This window comes from Primulina eburnea, chromosome 7 (genome assembly GCF_022965805.1).
Source record: "Primulina eburnea isolate SZY01 chromosome 7, ASM2296580v1, whole genome shotgun sequence".
Classification (NCBI taxonomy): Eukaryota; Viridiplantae; Streptophyta; class Magnoliopsida; order Lamiales; family Gesneriaceae; genus Primulina; species Primulina eburnea.
The window spans coordinates 38,106,467-38,129,828 of NC_133107.1; the positions used below are offsets into that span (position 1 = coordinate 38,106,467).

At 38.2% G+C, this 23,362-nt stretch overlaps 3 protein-coding genes across 3 annotated transcripts; 2 read left to right on the forward strand and 1 right to left on the reverse strand.

Annotated features, from left to right (window-relative positions):
- Positions 1-699: 699 nt before the first annotated feature.
- LOC140837498 (dynamin-2A-like) lies at positions 700-18,178 on the forward strand. The gene is made up of 22 exons (XM_073203716.1): positions 700-1,039; positions 2,690-2,740; positions 2,842-2,965; positions 3,059-3,148; positions 3,414-3,475; positions 3,658-3,772; positions 3,851-4,193; positions 11,482-11,629; positions 12,596-12,697; positions 12,803-12,922; positions 13,314-13,397; positions 13,499-13,626; positions 13,859-13,943; positions 14,136-14,286; positions 15,030-15,106; positions 15,425-15,481; positions 15,904-16,051; positions 16,135-16,283; positions 16,455-16,568; positions 16,633-16,700; positions 16,902-17,074; positions 17,652-18,178. Exons 1-22 carry the CDS (start codon positions 890-892, stop codon positions 17,879-17,881), a joined length of 2,769 nt encoding a protein of 922 aa, XP_073059817.1. The 5' UTR covers positions 700-889; the 3' UTR covers positions 17,882-18,178.
- A 510-nt stretch (positions 18,179-18,688) lies between these two features.
- On the forward strand, positions 18,689-19,433 carry LOC140837500 (uncharacterized). The gene is made up of 3 exons (XM_073203718.1): positions 18,689-18,962; positions 19,056-19,170; positions 19,245-19,433. The coding sequence occupies exons 1-3, from the start codon at positions 18,741-18,743 to the stop codon at positions 19,316-19,318; spliced, it is 411 nt and encodes a 136-aa protein (XP_073059819.1). The 5' UTR covers positions 18,689-18,740; the 3' UTR covers positions 19,319-19,433.
- On the reverse strand, positions 19,395-21,714 carry LOC140837499 (uncharacterized). The gene is made up of 6 exons (XM_073203717.1): positions 21,546-21,714; positions 21,295-21,371; positions 21,054-21,201; positions 20,343-20,465; positions 19,995-20,204; positions 19,395-19,772 (listed from the first exon to the last, which is right to left on the reverse strand). The coding sequence occupies exons 1-6, from the start codon at positions 21,627-21,629 to the stop codon at positions 19,629-19,631; spliced, it is 786 nt and encodes a 261-aa protein (XP_073059818.1). The 5' UTR covers positions 21,630-21,714; the 3' UTR covers positions 19,395-19,628.
- Between the last annotated feature and the right edge of the window lie 1,648 nt (positions 21,715-23,362).

The window sequence follows — 23,362 nt, forward strand, 5'->3', positions numbered from 1 at the left end:
GTTTCCAAATCTTTGGAGACTGACAAACGGCTTAAAGAAAATGCACAACTCGTACCCGATGACCCGAGGACAGCACAACTAATCGAACTTCTAACTTGCGATTCAGTTCGACTCAGTAGGGGGAGACTGATGATACCCCATGGATGAGCCCATTACCCATGGCCCATCCCGAGCCCAAACGGAAGACATGCCCATCAAGGGTCCAGGTATTCTCCTATAAATATCAGGTTTGAGTGTTCAGTTGATCAATTCACTATATTATTTTCAGCAGCACCCTTAGCTGCTCCCCCCATATATTCTCAGTCTCTGACTTGAGCGTCGGAGGGGCTACGCCAGGACACTCTCCTGACCCCCTTCTAACGGTCTTATTTGTGATTTTCAGGACCAGCATAATTTTGAAACCCGTGTCTGGACTAGTGACGCTTGCTGGGATTTGACCCTAAATTTCCCGTGAGTATCAATACGATTTAGAGAATATTACAACTGATATCAACACATATAGTTATATATATAAAATTAAAAATGTCATATCATGTATGTCCATGTATATACATATATAAATAAAATTGACACGCACAAACACTTGATGTTAATTGCACATTTAAACCAATAGAATTGATACAAATAATTGGGAGGTAAATTTATCTTAATTTATACCATACCATACTAATTTTCTTCCATATTAAGTTGAGGAGCCCATAATTGACCGAGTAAACTTTCTACGATTTCGATCCATCTTGTTGTTCTTCATCACCATTATTATTCATTTTGAAAAGCAAAAAGTTCAAAATTTCAAATATAACCGGCACCCTCCCCTCGAAGCCCTAAATTCAAACGCACTCCTATCTCAATTCTACCATTGGATCTCCATTTCTTGTTGATCCAATCGATGGAGGCGATCGACGAGCTGTCCAAGCTGTCCGATTCCATGCGCCAGGCGGCGAGCCTGCTTGCCGACGAAGATGTTGACGAAACCTCGTCTTCTGCTTCCTCCAAACGCGCCTCCACTTTTCTCAATGTTGTGACTCTCGGAAACACTGTGGGTTCATCATACCCACCTTTACTCATCATAATTTTCGTTTCAATTCGATTTTTGGTTCTTGGATCGAGTCGGGTGCTATTAGATCTCACGAGCTACCTCAGTTTTGGATCTACAATTTCATTCTAGTCATTTGGAATGTGATTTGGTGTTGTATTTCGCGTCTCTTGATTAACTTTTTATTCTACTAGCGCATGCAGTTTTAGGTTAATAAGGAATAATGTGGCAGATCATTATTTCTTTGTCTATTTGTGGTTAGGTATATTGAAGTCGTTATGGATCATGTGGTTTTGGTTTGCTATATTACGGTGTGATTGCCCATGTTGGTTCTGTGCTCAGCATTTACCATTAATTTGAAGTTTTTCATAATGGTATGATGTCAAAATGGCCTCGAAGAGCACTGGGCATTTGATTTGTATTGGAATCTTCTGAATGAAACAAATTTATGGATCAACAGCAATTGTCATCACTCAGTTGAAATGATATATAATTTCTGAGCATCGGCCTCCTTTTCTATCGAATCTACTTTTCCAAGATTCAGCATATTCTAGTTTATACCTTTAAAGTTGGAATCCTTCAGTTTGAATGCAGTTAGAGGCATTTTTCTTGGTTGGCAGACCTACATGCTCTTTACTCTGCTGTGCTGCCAATTCTTTTTCTACTCTCTCGTGACATTGCTTGTATATTTTGAACTTTCTAAGTTGTATGTTTTATGTTCCGTGTCCTTATCCGATCCGAATGCTGACAAATATCGGCTAAGTGTTCGGTGAGTTTCTTAACTCGTCCTCTTAGAACTAGGTGCGCTCAATCAAAGTCAAGTTATATAGCAATTGGAAAGGAGAAAAAGAGAATTCTGTTTTCGTGAGGAAATTGCTTCTTAGCGAAGTAGAAAAGTAGTTCCTTGATTAATAAGCATAGAGTAAACAAAGTTATGATATATAAATAACGTTATTGGTGACATTTGTTAGCTTAAATATTGACTTATTTAACATGGATTATGTCCGGTGTTGAAGGTTACCAAGGCCTTAGGCAGAGAGACATAGGGACACGGAGAGGAAGAGAGATACCAAAGAAGTCATGTTTCATGTAGTTGTTATATATCTTTCTATTTTATGAGTATCATGCCATGTGTCTTTCTGTTGTATCATGTATGAGTACCTGAGGCTTTGATTGATAGACTTGTACTTCTTTGAATCATAAAAATTTTAACTTGCCCAAATACGTGCAATTTCATTAACTATCAACATTAACATTGTCATTTATAAAAGGCCTAACCAAAGTGGGATTGCATCCTCCCAAGCACAACTAAGTTCAAACAAAAAACGACGATATTCTATTAATGGAATACCTGTATATAAATTATTTTGTGCCATCCGGTTTGATATGCAGAAAAATGATAATATTCTATTCATGGAATACCTGTATATAAATAATATTCTGCACCATCCGGTTTGGATATTTTGACAATCGATAACAGATGTTGGAATTGTGATGACGCTGCTATAGAATTATGCATGTTTTGAATCACCATCTGAGTGAACATCCCTCGCAACTTATACACACAGGAATAATGTAGTAGAACTAATTTTTTGATTTTTACCATAATGTTGTAAATGAATAATAGTATTTGACGTTGAACAATTGCATCAGGGTGCAGGTAAGTCTGCTGTATTGAATAGTCTAATCGGGCATCCTGCACTGGTAAGTATTTTTAGTTTGTTGATCCTTGGTTGTTTTTATCATGCACCCTAAAGTATTTCCGTCTGAACCATATTTCATAAGGTTGACCTTCGATTTTTCAGCCAACTGGCGAAGGTGGTGCCACACGTGCTCCGATATGTGTTGATTTAACAAGGGATAGCTCTCTAAGCAGCAAATCCACAATTATTTGGCAGATTGACAATAAATCTCAACAAGTTTCCGCTAGTAGGCCTCTAACTGAACTTGAGCATATAGTATTCTTGTATAAGCATCGCTTATATCTTATATGTTTCTTCTTCTTTCTTTGCTCCATGGTAGCTGCTCTTCGGCATTCATTACAGGATATGTTGAGCAAAATTTCGGGCAAGAGTCGCGATGAGATATACTTGAAACTCCGAACAAGTACAGGTGCATTTAACTTATGAATTTCTTGGTTTAAAAATTGTACAGGACTGTAGGAGGTTTTTTTATGTTGTCTCCTGCATCTGATGATTCAGTTGTAAACATTCCCATTCTGCCCAACATATTAAGCTTCCAAAACTAGTTCTTAACTTATTTTTATCTTCACTATTGTTTCGCAAAACAGTCAAATGTTTGATTTTGTGACAAAAATGTTCAATGAATTGCTTTATATGTTCATAACCATCTAGTTATTTGTCACATTGTTTTGCAGCGCCATCGTTAAAATTGATTGATTTACCTGGGGTGGATAAAGGAAGTCTTGATGATGCATTGGTGAGTGCTTCTATGGAGATTTTGATACTTAAAAATGCATAAGTAATTGAACTTCATATTGCATATTGGTTTTGTAATTTTGTTCTGCCTATTGCATCTTGCCTGAATCAGAATAAAAATTCATATCTAGACACTTGAATTATAATTTAATTCAGTGGTTTGATGGATTGTTTTTCTCACAGGGTCAATATGCTGAACACAATGATGCAATATTGGTGGTTGTAATTCCTGCTTCCCAGGCTCCAGAAGTTGCGTCAGCAAAAGCCATTAGAATTGCAAAGGAGCTTGATGGAGAATGTAGGTTACATTCATTTGTGGCGTTTTTGCTAGATTCTATATGTACATTTTGTATAATTTCTTCTTATTGTTTACAAGGTACGAGAACTGTTGGTGTTATTAGTAAGATAGATCAGGTTGCTTCAGAACCAAAAATCCTTGCTGCTGTAAAAGCTCTTTTATTAAATCAAGGACCACGAAGTACAGCTGACATCCCCTGGGTTGCTTTAATTGGACAATCTGTCTCCATAGCATCAGCTCAATCGGGAGGCGTAGGATCTGACAGCTCTTTGGAAGCTGCATGGCGAGCCGAGAATGAAAGTTTGAAAACTATTCTTACAGGGGCCCCGGAGAGCAAGCTTGGGAGACTAGCGTTGGTAGAGACTCTTGCTCAGCAGATCAGAAGCCGTATGAAAGTCAGGCTTCCAAGTCTTCTCTCTGGGTATGCTCTTTCTTCAAGTTGCTTTTGTTTTCCAGCTGTGCTCATCCATTTGGAAAAATTGTTTCTTTCCGTAACCTCTAACCATGGTATTATTTTTATACTTTTTTCCTCTTAAACATAATTTATGCTGCAGTTACTGGGAAAGATGATTCGATATCCTTGGGAATTGGCATTTGACTACAGCTGTATATTAAGAATGAAGTCTGAAGAAACTTGTATTGATTTTTATAAGAAACAAAAATTATCAATAATTATTATGTATGCAATAGAAGGATAAGACATCCTTGTAATTTATCTCTCCAAAATATGTCTCCGAATTCCAACCCAATTGGAGTGCCTGGTCCTCAACCCAATCAAATGACAATTATTGACCCATGCTGATATATATGACCAATTAATTAATAATGAATTAAAGAGAGTTTTTTTTTTTAACTCAGTCTAGATGTGCTTAAAGTGCAACCTAATATATTATTTTCTCAATGTTAGATGCATCCATCCCCTTTTATTCCTTAAAAGACTTGTTTGTTTCCTCCTTTCCAGCTCCCTTTTAGTTGCTACTATCGCCAACTTCATAATTTTTAAATCTGTCCTCCCACACATAATTGATTTTCCATAAGCGTGTTATCTTACTGGTCACAACAAATGAAAACCGTATTCCTGCAAGATCTTACATCATTTAGATACGGGTTTTCAAGAGAAAGATGCAATCATTGGATTCCTTGGCACTTCGCATAGGGTACACCAACTTGGGAATATCCTGGAGTAAGTTTTGTGTGTTGTAGTATAACATGCGTATTCAGCATATTAAAAACTCAAATTAAAACTCGTAAATTGCCAGGTTGTATGTTACGTGCTCGGGTAATGGAACTAGTTATGGGGCGATTTAGAGAGAATTCACCAATCGCAAGATTGTGAGCGTGTTTCTGAGATTTCCGCCCACGTCTCGCTATTTTTGATAGTTGGGAATTGAGGCTCGTTGAAGAGAGAACCTCACGATCTCCGACTTTGGTAGAAGCAACCCAATTTGATGATTTTATTTCCTCACTTCTGATGAATATATGTACAAGGTTTTGACAATCCAAACTAAAGGATAAGAATCCCAATCAAATCCAATTGATATCTTCCTAGATGATATCTTCGTAACTAATAAACAACCATATCTAATCCAAACCAACTAAATGAGATAATCTATTATTTAAAGAATTAAAAACAAGATAACTCTAGAATCCTATTATCTAATCTACCACCTTGTACTTCCCATGAGTGTGTCTTTGATAAACAATATCTTTTGAAGGCGTTGGGTTGGGCTCGGTAATTGCTGTGGGTGGGCTGGTCGTGACATTACACCCCTCTGGAGACACGTGATCGTCCACGATCACAAATGAGGGAAACTCCACGGCCAAGGTGGAAGCATCCTGCCAAGAAGCCTCGGTGGGTGATAGGCCAGCCCAGTGAATCAGCAGCTCACGACGTCCCTGGCGGAATCTCGAATCCAGAATGGCCAGTGGCTGCGGTGGTTCGTCTTGGTTGAGTACTGGCAGGTCTGTGTTGTGGGGAATGTTGCCCTTAAATGGCTTCAGAGAAGAGACATGGAAGACTGGGTGGATCAAGGAGGAGTCAGGAAGCTTGAGTTTGTATGCCACTTGACCAATGCGTTCAATAACTTCGAATGGGCCAAAGTAACGTGTGGAGAGTTTCTTGTTCATCCGCTTTTCCGCACTAGATTGGCGGTACTGTTGTAAGCGTACCAGAACCATATCCCCTATTGCATATTGGATATCCCGGTGAGATGCGTCATATTGAGTCTTCATGAGGTTCTGGGCGTGCAGTAGGCGTTGACGGAGGTGTTTCAGGACTTCGTCTCTGGTCTGTAATTCTTTGTCGACGGCCTCTAATTTCGCGACCCTTGGGCAAAATGATAGAAGACGCGGCGGTGGTCGGCCCTAGACAACTTCAAATGGAGAAGAACGTAAGGACGAATGGAAGCTGGTGTTATAGCAAAATTCAGCCCACGCAAGCCATGTGGTCCATTTCTAGGCAAGTCACCGGAGAAGCAACGGAGATACATCTCGACAATACGGTTAACCACCTCCGTTTGGCCATCAGATTGAGGATGGTAGGCCGATGCAAAGCAAAGTTGGGTGCCACTCAAGCGGAACAGTTCCTTCCAAAATCCACTGGTAAATGTGACATCTCGATCGCAAACAATAGACTCGGGCAACCCGTGAAGCTTGAAAATATTCTAAAAAAAAATCCGAGCGACCAACACTGCTGTATAAGGGTGTGAAAGGGCAACAAAATGCGCATATTTTGAAAATCGGTCAACCACAACCAAGAGAACATTTTCCCTTGTGATAGAGGAAGTCCCTCGATAAAATCCATAGAGATATCCGTCCATATGTGGTGAGGAACTGGGAGGGGCTGTAACAACCCTGCCGGCTTCAAATTTTCCGTCTTATTGCGTTGGCAAACTTAACATTCCGCCACAATTGATTTTATGTGGCTGCGCATGCGTGGCCAGTAGAAGTTCCGCTGAATGCGATGCAAAATCTTCAAATATCCTTCATGGCACGAGCTATGAATATAAGAGATGATGGTACCTGTCAAGGCCGAATCCGGAGGTAAGAACACCCTCTGATTATACCAAAGGAGATCATCCGAGAAGTCCCAGGGCCCCAGAGCTTCTCCAGCCTTTACCTTATCAATCAAGGGCTGTAACTCGCTCCTAGAGACGAGTTCACTTTTCATTTTGTCCAACCAATCCAGCCGTGGGATTGATAGAGTGCAAATAGAGCTACTGTCTGACTCATCTCGTCTTGATAGGGCGTCGGCCACCACATTGGCTTTTCCTGGTTTATATTCCACCTTGAATTCAAATCCCAACAGCTTGCTGATCCATCGTTGCTGAGGGGATGTCGTGATACGTTGTTCCAGCAGAAATTTGAGACTGTAATGATCGGTGTGCACCAAGAACGAAACTCCCCATAGATATGTCCGCTAGTGGCGGATGGCCTTAGCCAACCCAATCAACTCTTTTTTATATGCGGGTAATTTCCGGTGTTGCAGAGCCAAGGCCTGGCTATAGAATGCAATAGAATGCCCATTTTGAAGAAGAACAGCTCCTAATCCACTTTCTGAAGCGTCACATTCTATCACAAACGGTTCTGAAAAATTCGGTAGGGCTAGGACGGGTGTGGATGTCATACCCTTCTTCAATACCTCGAACGATCGAGTGGTTTCTTGTGACCAAAAAAAGGCGTTCTTACGAAGTAGGCTGGTCAAGGGCGCGACAATAATTCCGTAGTTCTTGACGAACTTGCGATAGTACCCCGCAAGGCCTAGAAACCCGCGAAGGGCGCGGATAGAGGAGGGGGTCGGCCAATTAGCAATGGCTGCAATTTTCTCGTCATCAACTTTGACCCCTGATTGTGTCACTCGATGGCCGAGATAGGCCACTTCTGTTTGAGCTAGAGCACATTTGGACCGCTTCAGGAAAACTGTTGTGACTTGATCGTGGCGAAGACCAGACGTAAGTGTTTCAAGTGTTCCTCCCAAGATTTGTTGTAAATCAAAATATCGTCGAAGAAGACAAGAACAAATTTGCGTAGGTAATCCCCGAAGATAGTGTTCATTAGGGGTGATCACGGTGCGGTTTTGCGGTTTTTTAAAAAAAATTCAAACCGAATTGCCATATGCGGTCGGTTAGTATTTTGAAAAATTAATCACGGTTTTACGTAAAAAACCAGCCTTGCGGTTTTGAGCGGTTTCAAGCGGTTGCGGTCGGTTTTACGGTTTTTTTAATGAAAAATATTAGAACACAGATTCTAATTTATTTGAAAACAATAACAATATATTATTTTCAAATATAAAATATAATTCAAAGCATATAACAATCAAAATAGATTAACCAATAATTAAGATTCAAAACTAAGTTAATAATTTAACAACACATTCACAACAAAAATGACATTTACACTATTTTATCATTTTTTTACCTTCAGACTACAAACACAATATTGTAGCAAAAAAAAATACTTTAATAAATGACTAATATAAAGAATAATTAAGAAAAAGATAAGTTTTATTTGTAAGAATAATAATTTTAAAGAGAGTTAGGATATAATGAATAATGACTTCTTTATTTGAATATGTTGTTTACAAATTATTATAATTCTAGGCCGAATATTATGGCAAGCGGTTTAGGCGGTGCGATTTGGTGCGGTTTTTGGCAAAAAAAAATAACCGAACCGCGTATGCGGTGCGGTTTATGATTAATATTTTTAATCACGGTTTTTATAAATATTATGAAAAACGGTGCGGTGCAATTCGGTTCAGGCGGTTCGGGCGGTTAATAAAAATATTTGATCACCCCTAGTGTTCATGATGGCCTGAAAAGTGGAGGGCGCATTTGTTAGTCCGAAGGGCATAACCAAAAATTCAAAGTGACCATGATGAGTCCTGAATGCTGTCATGGGAATGCATGTTGGATCCATCAGGACTTGGTGGTATCCTGCTCGGAGATCCAGTTTGGTAAAGAATTGGGCTCCATTAAGCTCTTCCAGCAGTTCTTCAATCACAGGGATTGGAAACTTGTCCTTCACAGTCCGCGCATTCAAAGCCCGGTAGTCGACAAAAATGCCATGATTTATCGGCCTTGCTGACTAATAATACGGGTGATGAGAATGGTGAAGTACTGGGTCGGATAATTCCTTGCTTTAACATCTCGGCGCACTGTCTTTCGATCTCATCTTTCTGTGCGTGCGGATAGCGGTAGGGTCGAACCACGACAGGATCTGTCCCCTTGGTTAATATAATTTTGTGTGTATGTTGTCGTCGCGGTGGCAACCCCTTAGGGTCCCCAAAAATCCCTTCAAAGTCTAGCAGCAGCGCCTGAAGGCCTGGTAGTTCCCTTCCGTTAGTTTCTGTTATGGTGAATGCAAAAGGGCCTGAACTCGCACTAAGATCGTCCCCCTGTAGACTGACCGAGTTTCTTTCATATGGGAATTTCATGACCATGTGTGTGAAGTCCCAAGTGATGGAGCCCAACGTGCACAACCAATTCACTCCCAAGACCACACTAAAGTCTCCCAAGGGTATCAAAAACAGATCCACATAGAATCTAGCTCCTCCCAGAATAACCTGTACACCGCGGCATACCCCTGAGCATTGAAGTTGTCCGCCGTTGGCCACAGACACCCTTAGGGTCGGGCGGTTTTCCACGGATAATCCCAGTTTGGCGGCCTCCAGTGTATCCACGAAGCAATGTGTGCTTCCCGAATCGATGAGGACCCTCACGTGGTAGTCGCGAATCGTTCCACAAATCTGCATTGTTTTCGTGCCTTGGGAGCCAGCAATTGCATGTATAGAGGCCCCCAATTCTTGTGGTTCTTCTTCTTCCGTAGGATTCTTATCGTCTGATGTGTCATCCTCTATTCCTTCCAACAGAAATAACCGTTTGCATCGATGCCCCGACATGTATCGGTCATCACAATTGTAGCAGAGCCCCTTAGAACGCCTATCTTCCATCTTCAGTGTACTCAATCGTTTTATTCTAGGTGTCTGGGGCTGTTGTTGAATGTTGGTGCTACGTAGCGGTGCTTGCGGTTCCTCTCTCAGGCAATTGTTGCGTGTCTCATATAATCGTGCCAGATTCATAGCCGTGGTGAGATTTGTTGGGTGATGGATTTGAACTTCTATAGCAATGTTTCTGCGCAATCCACTAATGAACAATTGTATCTCTTGCCTCGACGTCATGGGACCCGAACGGGCCAGCAATTCTTCAAAGCGTTCCTGATAATCATTCACCGAGTTTGTCTGACGTAGTTTGGCAAGATCGCCGAAGGTATCTCCTCGAAGAGGTGGGCCAAATCTGAGATCACAATGTTCCGCGAATTCGATCCACTGAATATCGGGCTGATCCCGTTTCAATTTGCGAAACCACAGCTGAGCCTTGCCTTCGAGATGGAAGGATGCTAAACCCACTTTTTCTGCCTCATGTGTGTGCTGGTGGTCGAAGAAATGCTCGCAACGATTGAGCCACGCCAATGGATCTGATTTTCCATCGTAACAAGGGAAGTCTAACCTTGTGTATTTCGGTATGACAAACTAGTTGTCTTTCCCCTCCCGTGTGCGTGGACCAGTGGAGTACGTATCACGGGAATCCAAGTGGTTGTTGTCACCGCCCAGATCGTGCGTTGTTTCTGTTTTGGATGCTGCGACTTGGACCGATAATTCTTCCAGGCGTGTGGCAAGATCCCGATGTCGCTGGTCGTTCTCTTGTTGCCGCTGGTTACTCGTCATTCTGTCCTCTTTGTACATGTTGATAAAGGCTTCGAGCTGCTTGTGCATGAAAAGTAAATCCCCCATAGCACCCGGCTCTGATACCAAGTTGTTACGTGCTCGGGTAATGGATCTAGTTATGGGGCGATTTAGAGAGAATTCACCACTCGCAAGATTGTGAGCGTGTTTATGAGATTTCCGCCCACGTCTCGCTATTTTTGATAGTTGGGAATTGAGGCTCGTTGAAGAGAGAACCTCACGATCTCCAACTTTGGTAGAAGCAACTCAATTTGATGATTTTATTTCCTCACTTCTGATGAATATATGTACAAGATTTTGACAATCCAAACTAAAGGATAAGAATCCCAATCAAATCCAATTGATATCTTCCTAGATGATATCTTCGTAACTAATAAACAACCATATCTAATCCAAACCAACTAAATGAGATAATATCTTATTTAAAGAATTAAAAACAAGATAACTCTAGAATCCTATTATCTAATCTACCACCTTGTACTTTTGATAAACAATATCTTTTGAAGGCGTTGGGTTGGGCTCGGTAATTGCTGGGGGTGGGCTGGTCGTGACATTGTACCTTGCCAGGTTTCGAAATGAGAGGCTAAAAATCTCACCTAGTAAAAATTTGGCTAGAGGAAAATATGTCCGGATGATTATTTTTTATATACTGGTCATAAGGGGTAAGCCTAATCGACCTGAAGTCATTAGTTTTTAATCAACCAGAATTCTCAGTATAATGGAAATGTAGGTCTTATTCGTGATTCACATCTCATCTCTGTTAGATCTTCTTTCATAAGATCCCAGCATTCTCGAGAAAATTTAAATTTATTAGGAATTTTTACTGCTGTAAGTTTTTTCGATGCATAAAAATTATTATGTTAATGATGTCGGATGCATTTAAACTGGTGCATTCTCTCCCAGTCAACTCACAGTATCTAGAACCTATATTTGGCTCTTTGATTATGTTTTTAATTTGATACTCCTTCAGGCTTCAGGGTAAGTCCCAAACAGTACAGGATATGCTTTTCAGACTTGGTGAACAGATGGTTCAGAGTTCTGAGGGTACAAAAGCATTAGCACTGGAGCTTTGCCGCGAGTTTGAAGACAAGTTTCTCCAGCATATTTCTACTGGAGAGGTGAGATATGAAAATGTGCTCTATCATTATTTGCAAACAATTGTGAAGGTAATTATTGTAAAAGGTGCCATTTTACAAACCAGTGTTGGAAAGAGGATCTTTGGTAGCATACTTGATGGTTAATTGGTAGTAATATCAGGAATTGCTGGCCGTTCTTCTCCTTTCTAATCAATTCTCAGTGTACAACCTGGCATTTTCGCAAATTCACGGGAACTTGTACTAGAACAACTCAACTAGCATAAATTACCTTCGCTAAGTTTTGTGGAGTTTGGTACTCTTGTTTTCTGAAATTTATATCAACAGCTGCACGTTGAGATTATCGATATTTGATACATCTTAAAATACTAAAGAATCTTGAATAGTTTGTATGAATTTGGTTTAGAAATCGCTTTGTCTCACAATGCTAGGATTTCACATGCTGTCAAATTTTGTTTGTCTAACACGATATCTGTTTGCCCATATTTATTCAGTTCAATCTGATCTGTTCCAATGTCTTGACAAGAAATGTTTCCTTTTGGAAGCAATGCCGGTTAGATATTTATTGGATTTGCTCGATAAATTTCTTTTTTGGGGTCGTGTGCTTATTAAATAGATGTTGCCTTCTACCTGTCAATTGGATAATTTCAACTTGGATTTTGAAACACGTGTAAGGGACGGCGGCATTTTTTCCCAGCTGTTTTTCCCCCTTGATGTGATTGCATTTCTGACGAAGAAATAGAATTCGGATCTTTTATTCATTTCTCATTCTCCATGATATAGTGCTTGTTCAATGGTGCACTTCCGTTTATTTATGTCTGATGCCTCTTGTATCAACATTTCGCTTGTATCATCATTACTCTTGATTTGAAACAATCTTTTGGACATTGTTTTTTGTATTATCGTGCTACTGTATAATATGTGAGATGATGCAAGCAGCATCAGTATGATATTACTTTGTTAAGCTTATAAACATCACTTCTCTTCCAGGGTGGAGGGTGGAAAGTTGTTGCTAGTTTTGAGGGGAATTTTCCTAATAGGATCAAGCAGCTTCCATTAGATAGGCATTTCGACATAAATAATGTGAAGAGGGTATGTGTTGTCTTTCCTGTGCTCCACGTTATCTAGGTATCTAATTTGGAAGCCATGATGTCTGTTTTGCCTTCTTAATGGGATGATTTTTTTTTTTTGATTCAGATTGTGCTTGAAGCAGACGGTTATCAACCTTATCTAATCTCTCCTGAGAAAGGGTTGAGGTCTTTAATCAAGGGTGTTCTGGAGCTTGCAAAAGAACCTTCACGTCTTTGTGTTGAAGAGGTAAACTAGTGTTGTTTTTTGTTTCATTTTTTAGCTTGTGCTGTTTATTAAATGTTTCCCTTGCAATAGTTTCTGCTACATATATTTGTTTTTTCCCTAATCAGCTATCTTGGCATGAAATAGCCCTCCTATTTACATTTACCTGATTCTTACCACATCTAGTCAAATAAATTTACTTTCATTTTAATTTCAAATTGATCTGTAAATGAGTTCGATGAATCCCGACAGCTAAAGTTCCAGGTCCTATCAAGTGGTCCCTTATCTCCATATTCTTTGGTCCATTTTTCTGTTATAGACCATTTTTCATTCCTATCATGCAGTAAGGAATCCTGCTTCTTCCTGCCGTGCATTCTTTTGTTCTAATGGTTATACACAAAAAATATTTGAATAGGTGCACCGTGTACTCGTTGATATTGTCTCAGCTGCTGCAAATGCGACTCCAGGCCTTGGACGATATCCTCCATTTAAGCGAGAGGTAAACATGACTTGTAATGTTAGAGTGAATTACAAAATTCAAATATATGTTTCATTTTATTTTGTTAGTTCTTGATGGAATATTCTCTGTTATTCACATAGGTTGTAACAATTGCCACATCTGCTTTGGAAGGATTCAAGACTGAAGCAAGAAATATGGTTGTTGCGCTTGTTGACATGGAACGGGCATTTGTTCCTCCACAGCATTTTATTCGCTTGGTGCAGAGGCGGTACGTTCGATTGATGGCCGTGTATTGGAAATTCCCCCTCCCTCCATATATTTAGTAATTTTTAGACATTGGAACTGTGCCTTATGTTACTTGTCGAACACACTGTATCTTTTGTGAGTCCTTTTGACCCCAATGTTCTGTTTGATGTGTCAATGACAGCCCTAAAAGCTTCCCACTCTTGTTTACTGATTTAGGAATATCCTTACCCTCTGTATGCTTGATTTTTTCACAGAATGGATCGACAACGACGTGAGGATGAGCTTAAAGGCCGATCATCCAAAAAGGCATCAGAGGCTGAACAGTCCATATTGAACAGGGTACATAGTATATTTTGTTTATTTATTATTTTACTCGTGAAATTTCTTGGATGTCTGAGATTGTCTTTTTTAGTTTTATTTTCATTGTAACAATGTCGTGTTCACAGTTTTGTTGAAGAAGTTTATTTTTATTGATGATATTAGAATTTGTTATTAATGTGCTCCTCTAAGTGTCTCGATTGCTTGAATCAGGCTACTAGTCCGCAAACTGTAAGTCAACAAAGTGGAGGGAACTTAAAATCTATGAAAGATAAGCCCAATCAGCAAGATAAAGATAAAGATAAAGATACACAAGAAGCTTCTGCCTTGAAGACAGCAGGCCCTGAAGGGGAAATAACAGCAGGTTCGTGTTAACAAGTTGCCTCATTGTTGTTTGTATTAATGTCATATGTGCTGTATCTAGTTTGATTGAAGATTAAAAACCTGTTTTTTTCCTTATATAGAGTTTATTTTGTATTTTGCCAAGCTTCGTCTTATTCAACACTTCAAAATTCTTGAATTTTTCCTTTCCTTTTCTTCTCAGTCTATATATGGTTCTGTATATACGTTTAACTCGTTGTATGTTCTGCATGATGCCATGATTATAGTTGTTCTGAACTGTTCCCTTGTTTGTCATTTTATAAAGTTTCAGTCGTATGCTGCAAGTTGACCCCAAGTATTTATCGTGAATTTGAGCATTTATCAATTCTGGGAAAACTGATGGTAAAATCGAATGAGAAGAATTAGTTTGATGAATTGTGGTTGGCAGAATCCTGGCATTTTCATTTTTTGCAAAACATGAACTTTGAGAAACATCTTCATAAATCATTGTAGCCACAATTGATTCTATGAACAGCATGAATAAGCTAGTTTTTGTTTTAACCCCTGTGAGCCACCTGGAGGAGGTTTAAGTTGCAGATGGTTGGAAGTCGGGAACACTATTTCTTTTTTGTGTTAATTTTCTTCCTAGACTTGTGTAATTTTTTTTATCTTTTCACTCCATGATTGACAGTTACATTTTTTAGCTTTGAGCGGGTTGATTGGTGATTTAGTTTGGTAGATCATTTATTGGGAAAAAATGTGGTTTATTTTTGGTCACTTCTGCAGGTTTTTTATTGAAGAAGAGTGCCAAAACCAATGGTTGGAGCAGAAGATGGTTTGTTTTGAATGAAAAAACAGGAAAAGTGAGAGGCTCGAAGTTAACTTATTAAATTGCTATGCTGAATGATATCCACACATTTTCTATCCCTCGTTTGTGTTTGGTGAGAGAAAAAAAATCTGAGACTGTATGTGGATTATTTTGACTGCCAGTTGCCTTTAAACATTACATTGTAGTGCTTACTCGGGTGAGCACTGATAGTACATAATGCGCAGATAATAGAACAGAGCAGTGGTGGTGTGCCATATAGAGTTTTTGACTTTTTTCCCCGTGCATTCTTGTTTATCTCCTTTTTTCTTACCTCTTTATCTCAATCAGTCGAATTGTCTCCATTTTGTCTCAGCTTGGATACACCAAGAAACAAGAAGAACGACACTTCCGAGGCGTCATCACATTGGAGGTGTGCCCTGCCTATGATGACTGTTTCCTACCTTTTCTCCTTTTTTGAGAAAAAAAACTTTCGACCTTATGAATATTCCTGTTTGATGGGAATCCTTCCAGCTTTCCATTTTTGTTGTTATGTCTGTTGACACTTTGTACTGTCTAGAGAAATGGTGGCATGGACAATTGAAGATGGCAATGCTCTTATTACTTTTAACAAGAAGAGAATATTTATGGCATACTGCAAAATAGAAAAGCCTGTCACAATTTTGTTGTTTTATCGTTTGATGGATCAATAGTTGGTCTACATACATGTTTTTTCAAAGTTAGGACACTTGTTGTATCTTGAATGCTCTATGGTTTTCTTCATATTGTATAATGTTTAGCCGTTAAATTTTTCGATTTGACCTCCTTTCTGCAATCTGTGGCTGAAACTATCAGGAGTGTAACTTGGATGAAGTCTCAGAGGAAGAGGAGGCTCCTTCAAAGAGTTCAAAGGATAAAAAGGCAAATGGTCCTGATACTGGGAAAACACCCAGTCTTTTATTCAAGATAACAAGCAAGGTTCAATATAAGACTGTTCTAAAAGGTCCTTATTTTACTCTTATTTTTTTTCCATTTTTTTTGTTATATTTCCTACCAAATTAACTAGTAATTCTTTGATGTTTGTAGCCCATAGTGCTGTTGTTTTAAAGGCTGAGAGTATGGCAGATAAAACTGAGTGGTTGAATAAAATGAGAAATGTTATTATTTCTAAGGGAGGTCAAGTTAAGGGTGAATCTGCCCCTTCGATGCGACAAAGTCTTTCTGATGGTTCACTTGTAAGTGATTCATGCCTTGGCTTTCTTGCCTTCTTGGTTCATCTATGCTCCCAACTATTTTGATGATTGCTATGTGTTTTAATTTTTGCCTGCTCGCTCCATTAAGATCTACTTTTTTATATTTCAATATAGAGCTCTATAAGCATGTGTTATTTTGGTTGGCCCATGTAGGATACAGCGGTCAGAAGACCTGCTGATCCGGACGAAGAACTTCGATGGATGTCTCAAGAAGTCCGTGGTTATGTTGAAGCTGTTCTTAACAGTCTGGCTGCCAATGTCCCTAAGGTCAGATTTTATTGCGACATGTTTTATCTTAGGTCACGTTTTCATGCGTATCATTTGATTTCAGGCAGTTGTTCTATGCCAAGTAGAAAAGGCAAAAGAAGACATGCTCAATAAATTGTACATTTCTGTCAGGTAAGTTTCATGTTTTGCTTCTAATAGAACTATGTTTATTGGTTTTCGTGTTATTGATTAAATGTGAAATTTTCTTGGAAAATTTATTTTGTCAATCTTGTTTTATTGATCAAATCTATGTGCTTGGATTCTACATACTATTTTAATATTTGTATTTTTCATTCTCATTCTCTTATTGAGTAACATTATATGGGATTATAGTTCCCAAAGTGCAGCAAGAATAGAAGAACTCCTCCAGGAGGACCAGAATGTGAAGCGCAGAAGAGAACGCTACCAAAAACAATCATCTCTACTTTCCAAGCTTACTAGGCAATTAAGTATTCATGACAATCAAGCAGCTGCAGCTTCCAACATTTCAAATGGTGGGGTTGCAGGTAATGACTCTCTTTATCTCTTCTCTATCACGATGAGCTATTCCATGACTTCTCCAGTTTCAACTCATTTGTCTTTTGTTCGGCTGATATAATAGTTTACTGAATGAAATCTCATGGCAGTGGAAGTGTTTCTGTAGATGTAATCTCAAATTAACTGATCAAAATATTTTTTTTATGGACGAAATGCTACTGTGCGTTGTGGAGAATACTTTTTGGAGGAGAATCCAACTGGCATGATTGGATAATTAATGATTCATCATTATAAAGGAGAAAACACAAAATGTAATTGGAGAAGGGTATCAATAGGCAGACGGAGGCAGAAAATATAACAAAATAACCTTAGTCAATCTAAGTTTTTGAAAACTAATCCTCCTCAAGTGTATGGAGACATGGTATTTTCACACTTGTTATCATGTATACTTAATCTCAATTCCTATCTGGTCATTTCAGTGCAGTTGGGATCATGATGAGAGCTTCTTTATTATAATTAATGTTATATCATCATTGTCATTATTTCCTTTTATTTCCCGATTACATTTCTCTGTCAAGTAAATTGTGCTCTGTCTGAAATTTGCAGTGAGTAGTCCAACTTCTTCTGGTACATCAGGCGATGACTGGAGATCTGCGTTTGACGCTGCCGCCAATGGTCCGTCAGATTCATACTTGGTTTCTAAGTCTAATGGTCACAGTCGCCGGAAAAGTGATCCAGCCCAAAATGGTGATTTAAGCTCCGGGGCAAACTCCAGCAGTCGACGCACACCTGTTAGAGTGCCACCTGCTCCTCCGTATTCTGGACAACGCTCATAGATTTTAGATAATTTTGCTGATTGATTCTTGCATTGTTGCCGAATGGATGGGTGTATTGGGAAACGTTTTATTGAGCTCTCATCGAGCTCAAATCATGCTCTTTTGTATCTGTAGATCCAGTACACACACCTGTGTAGATAAATATGAGGATTGATGGTGCCTTTGTGATTGGTGAATTTTTTTGTTGTGTATTATTGTCAAATTAAACATATCATGGGACATTCATTATTCCATTGCGAAGTTGTCACCGGTTGTATTTTATATATATAAGAGAAAATATTGATACTCTCTTTAGTATGCTGCAAGTCATTGAGTTTCTCAAGCTCTTGTAACCGCTGTCGAACATTTCTTTTTTTCTTATTTCTTTGTGTTTGATTGTGTACGATACATCATTACTTTATTTCAGAATTTATCAAATAAACCTCATCTGTTGATTATTGGGAAGTTTATTGTTAAAACACTGCCCAATGAAGAGCTCCAAATGTAAAAAGAATCCAGGATTATCCGTGTGTTTAAGAGACAAGTTCTTACTATTGTGGATTGATAAATAATAATAATAATAATGAAACAATTCGTAATTTACGTTCTTTGATTATTTTCTAGAGTGTCAGCGTACGTTGCAGTAGGAAGAAATTTACTAACCCGGTACGGAAGTAGGCACCCATTTTTATTTTGATTCATTCATACATGTCACTTTATATTTGTTTTGAAATTTAATTTGGTGTATCAGACTTTGGCATAAGAAATTATGAATTTTTTAATAATTTTTTTTTAGGTATTTTCCGAGTCCTTAAACGACGTCTTATTAAACCTTCTTATCTTGTTCTTCACAGTTGATTATTCCTGTTCCTGCAAATTAATGGCGAAGACAAAGAAAGAGCTGCTCACTTCGGCTCCATGGAGAGTTGAAAGTGACGAGAAATTCAAAGACGCCCGGCTCAAAGTCACGAGCCAACCAGGTTCCACACCTACGATGCACGTCCCCGCCGCCAAGAAGAAATCCCCAAATTCCGATTTCGACGAAGACTCCCTCACTGAAATCGATCCCGAGCTGCGATACAGCTTCCAGCGCAACTTCCAGGTATGTTTAAATGGAAGGAGTCCATTTTTTTGTTGTCTGGTTACCAAGTGTTGATATCCATTGAAATTTGTTCGTTTTGACGTGCTTGCGCAGTTCCTTCAACGTGTTTTCAGCATCGATACGATGGTGAAACCTCTTCCTCCCGCCATGGCCTACAATGTTTCACGCAATTTGAGCTTCTTCACCAGGATTTTTACTCAATTCTTCGGTAAGTATGGAGAGTGTGTTACTGTTATGTCGTCATCTTGTTTCCTTCCTTTCTGAATTCTTTGAGTGTGCCAGATCCTGAAGGTATAGCAGATGCACAGAAATCACTGGGACTAGGTCAGGAACAGAAAGCTCGCAATGTCCGTTGATGTATTTGCTGTGTTTTATGAATTTCTTTCATCAGAACAGTTATATTTCTCGCTTTGTTTTGCTAAATTTCATGAGTAAACTTGAAATGCTATCTCAAGTATCATTTATCTTGAACTGTTATTTACAAACTTTTCTCTATTGACAATCCTATGGCCAAGTGCTAGAAATCGGACACACTTCGTCTACCAACAAACTTTTATCTCGAGATAACACTATACGATCATCTCAATTATTGATGCCATAATCTTGCGACGATGACATCCAAAGCTTCCGCACAGTAAAAGACGGTAAAAAGCAGCTTCCAAGGCTCTATTTTGGTGAACCTCCACGCCAATAGCCCCATTCACTCATTCCACACTCGGAAAGGAACTTTTGATAGTCATCTTCAACCTTTGCACAATCACCCGAGTGCTCATAGATGTGAGGTTGTTGTTCCTCGTCTTCGGAGACATGCTGCCACGAATGTCAAGTGCAACCAGATCAAAATTATGACGAGAAAAGTTTATATAAATTAGTTTATTACTGTATTATGCTGATAGTATAAAAGCAGCACAGCATTTTCCTCGAAATACCCACAAAAATTTGTAAGTTAAGAATCAGATCATGGTGCGATACAACACCACTCTTGAAAAGCTCAAGAGCATAAAACGTGAAGAACAATGCTTTACTACTTACAGCAGAATTTGGTTCACATTCAGTATCCATTCCATCTGGATTCGTTAAGTCACTGAGAGCCGTTCTCCATCTCGTGCTTTTAGACATATGTTGATGAACTCCGGTCATTTGTGGTTCTTGATCTTTAGCATTTCTAATTCTAACAGCCACCATTATGCATCCGATGCAAAAGGCTACCAGAGGTACCAGAAAAGAACTAGTGGTTTTAGCCTGAGGATAACATGGACAAGTTTGTTGAGGTTGAAACTAACTTCTAGCGTGCGTTTGCACCCAAAAGCTGATGATATTTCACTTGCAAACACATTAGTGAAACTTGAACCCGAAGATGAGTACAATCAAGAAGCTTACTCTAATTAAAGCATGGTGCGATGGCTTCATAATGATCTGATTCCATTCTCTGCCTCGAAATCCCAAGTCTTGACTTGTTTTAGACAACTTATTTTTAAGCCATTCCCCGCCTCCGAAGTGACGCTGATAAGAAAAGAGATAAAAGTACCAAAACAATAACAAAGATTTATCAAGCAGATGGCAAGTCAATTGATTAAACTGCATTTGTCATCTGGTTGTTAGAACCCAACTTCTTCTAAAAGCTCGAACGATGCGATGTAAGTTGACAATACTCTTGTACTTGAACACTGGATTCATAATGTGTAAGAGGGACATGGGGAACACATGGCAGAAACTAAATGTCCATGAAGTATACAAGTTGGCCAGATATTGGACAATAAAGGCGTGCCCCCAAACAAAATTCATGAAGTATGAAAGTGTTTCTAAAACTAGTTCAATTTCAAGTATAATTTTAAATTTCCGCACTCTATTCATAACACACTAAAGTCACCGGGATGCCAAATTTGAGATTCAGAAGTTGCAAAATATAGCATAGTAAGAATCACATCATTCATTTATAACTGAACATAATTGCAACCAAAACATCAATTAGTCTACAGATTTCACACAGGACCAAGCTCTTGACTTTTATTCTCTAACTTCCTGTTAGATTCTCTACACCTCCATCCCGACAAACATACGCATTCAAGAAATCAATCAACAAAGTCTCACCACTTGAGCATATGCGATAATAGGAGAAGGGGCATCAAGATGTTTCCCTTCAAAAATAAGCCCACTATCCTCAATATCCTTGCCAGAAGTAGCAATTTCAAGAATTGGCACTCCATATAATTTTGAAATGGAAGACAGAGTTTCATCTCTGCAACATGCAAACAATCAAACCATAGGCAACAAATTTGTTAAAGAATAAGTAGCAAATGAACGTAAATGAAATTCAATGAAATGGATTTACTGTTTGACAAAAACATGAACCAAGCTTTTCTTATCTTGACTCTTCCAAGATATCCGCTGAAGATGAAGCTTACATCTCTGTAACGATGAAAACCCGCAACGGTTTTTAGCTCATTTTCACAAAAATGGAAAAAAAACCCAATCTTCCTACAATTTCCTAAACAAATACAAGCTCATTCAGGACTCACTCCACTGCTTATAAAACAATGTCATCAACTAACAAAAAGATGAAGTAGGGATAAAGAAGATAACCTGCGAGAAGTTTTTGGCAAACAATGCAGAGGATTTGAAGATTTTGGGCGGAGGACAAAATTGAGCAAGGAGCTTCAGTTCCATTGACCGACCATTGTTTGATTCCCAATCGATCAGAATCACAAAACTTTTCTTCGTGAGGGTGGTGAAAGTGACCTAGCAGTTGGGCCTCCTTCTTTCCAAGGCGTATTGGGCTTTGACTCCTAAATTCTTCATACATCGACAAGTGGCTCATCAAACGGCCCGATCTCAATTTCAATTTGCTCCTCCATTTTTTTTTTTGGATTTAAAGTCAATTTCTTTTTTGAATAACCTTTAAATTTTAGGGAAATTGATTATTGTAATATATTTCAAAGTCATAATTTCAAAAATGGCCTTCTTTATTACACATTTTGCATTATGTCTTATTTAATTAAAAAAATCCTAAAATACCATTTTCCTACGAACACACATGTTCCATTTTCGTGATTCATTTGTTTAATTATCTATTATTTCTCTTTAAGAGTTGATTTAACATTTGTTCTGTTTTATTTAATTTATAATATATTAATTTTTTTAATACTACTTACTTATATCAATAAACATATTTTAATAAAATTATGAATTGTTAGTTTGAATTAGTGCATACGAAACCACCAAGGTTATAATATTTTAATTACGATTATTCTCATCTAAAATAATATAAACAAAATCACCAATCACCATGGTTATGAAACGTAATAATTACATCAATGTGAGTTTATACAAATATAAACGAAAAATCTGATGATCTCAATTAAGTCTCTACTTTATTTCATTCTAACATTTTATGAGTATGCACAACAAACCTTAAAAAAAAAATAAAATGCATAAAAATGATACTCGACAAAAGAATTATCTCAAATTATCACCACTCTGTGTCCAAATGCATGGAATTCATAAGATTATTCGAGAAATTACGAAAATCAAATAAAGAGTTTGAGATAAAGAAATTGATGGTGAATAGAGTTTAAATGATAGGTGATATCTATGTAATTTGATATGATAAAAAGACTATTTTAGTAAATTAATTTAACTGAAGACTAAAATTGATTATAGTAATTGCGTGAAGTCCATTTAAGAAAATCTCCCTTTTAGATGACACAACTTGGGGTTTAATCATTTTTTAAACTAAATATTCACAATTAAATTGAAATTAGCAAGATGGATACTTTCTCATTAGGTTTTTTTTTTTGCCTTTTTCACATTCATTTCTTTAAAATGACTAGGTAGAAATTTAAAGATGGATTTCACAATATATATATATATAGGAATTACTAGGTAGAATTTAAACAATTTATTAATAGATGTGAAAATGACGGATGACAGTTGGATTTAATTATCAATCGCAAACAATTTCACAAGTGCATTTGCTGTGATGTCTAACATCCACACATTTAATTTTACGGGGCATTTTGCTAGCTGGAAAGTGGCCTAGTACAAGAAAAAAGCAATCACGGTTTCCTCCCGCACCGCATGAACCTTTTCTTGGGATCCTGGCTGGGCAGAATTTGAATTCTTTCTGTCCTGTCAAAAATAAATAAATATATTAATTATGACATTGCTTTTGAAAAATATAAACAATTGGAATTTTATATATATATATATATTTATTTATTTACCGAAAGATGGGACTAAAAGAGTTACAAAGAGCATGATGGAAAAGACCAAGGAGTATTTCATTTTTGTTCTATCCAGTTATATTTTACTTTGGTAGCTACAACACTCTTTTATAGGTGTGATTGTGTGGATTTATAAGGTAAGTGGTGTTGAGTTTGTCAATGGTACCTACCAAAATT

Coding starts and splice junctions, on each gene's coding strand:
- LOC140837500 (XM_073203718.1), top strand. CDS start 18,741: ATGGCGAAGACAAAGAAAGAGCTGCTCACTTCGGCTCCATGGAGAGTT. Junction 18,963..19,055: donor GCTTCCAGCGCAACTTCCAG/GTATGTTTAAAT, acceptor GTGCTTGCGCAG/TTCCTTCAACGTGTTTTCAG. Junction 19,171..19,244: donor GATTTTTACTCAATTCTTCG/GTAAGTATGGAG, acceptor TGAGTGTGCCAG/ATCCTGAAGGTATAGCAGAT.
- LOC140837499 (XM_073203717.1), bottom strand. CDS start 21,629: ATGGAACTGAAGCTCCTTGCTCAATTTTGTCCTCCGCCCAAAATCTTC. Junction 21,372..21,545: donor TTGCCAAAAACTTCTCGCAG/GTTATCTTCTTT, acceptor TCATCGTTACAG/AGATGTAAGCTTCATCTTCA. Junction 21,202..21,294: donor GTTCATGTTTTTGTCAAACA/GTAAATCCATTT, acceptor TGCATGTTGCAG/AGATGAAACTCTGTCTTCCA.
- LOC140837498 (XM_073203716.1), top strand. CDS start 890: ATGGAGGCGATCGACGAGCTGTCCAAGCTGTCCGATTCCATGCGCCAG. Junction 2,741..2,841: donor TAATCGGGCATCCTGCACTG/GTAAGTATTTTT, acceptor TCGATTTTTCAG/CCAACTGGCGAAGGTGGTGC. Junction 15,107..15,424: donor TGAATGAAAAAACAGGAAAA/GTGAGAGGCTCG, acceptor ATTTTGTCTCAG/CTTGGATACACCAAGAAACA.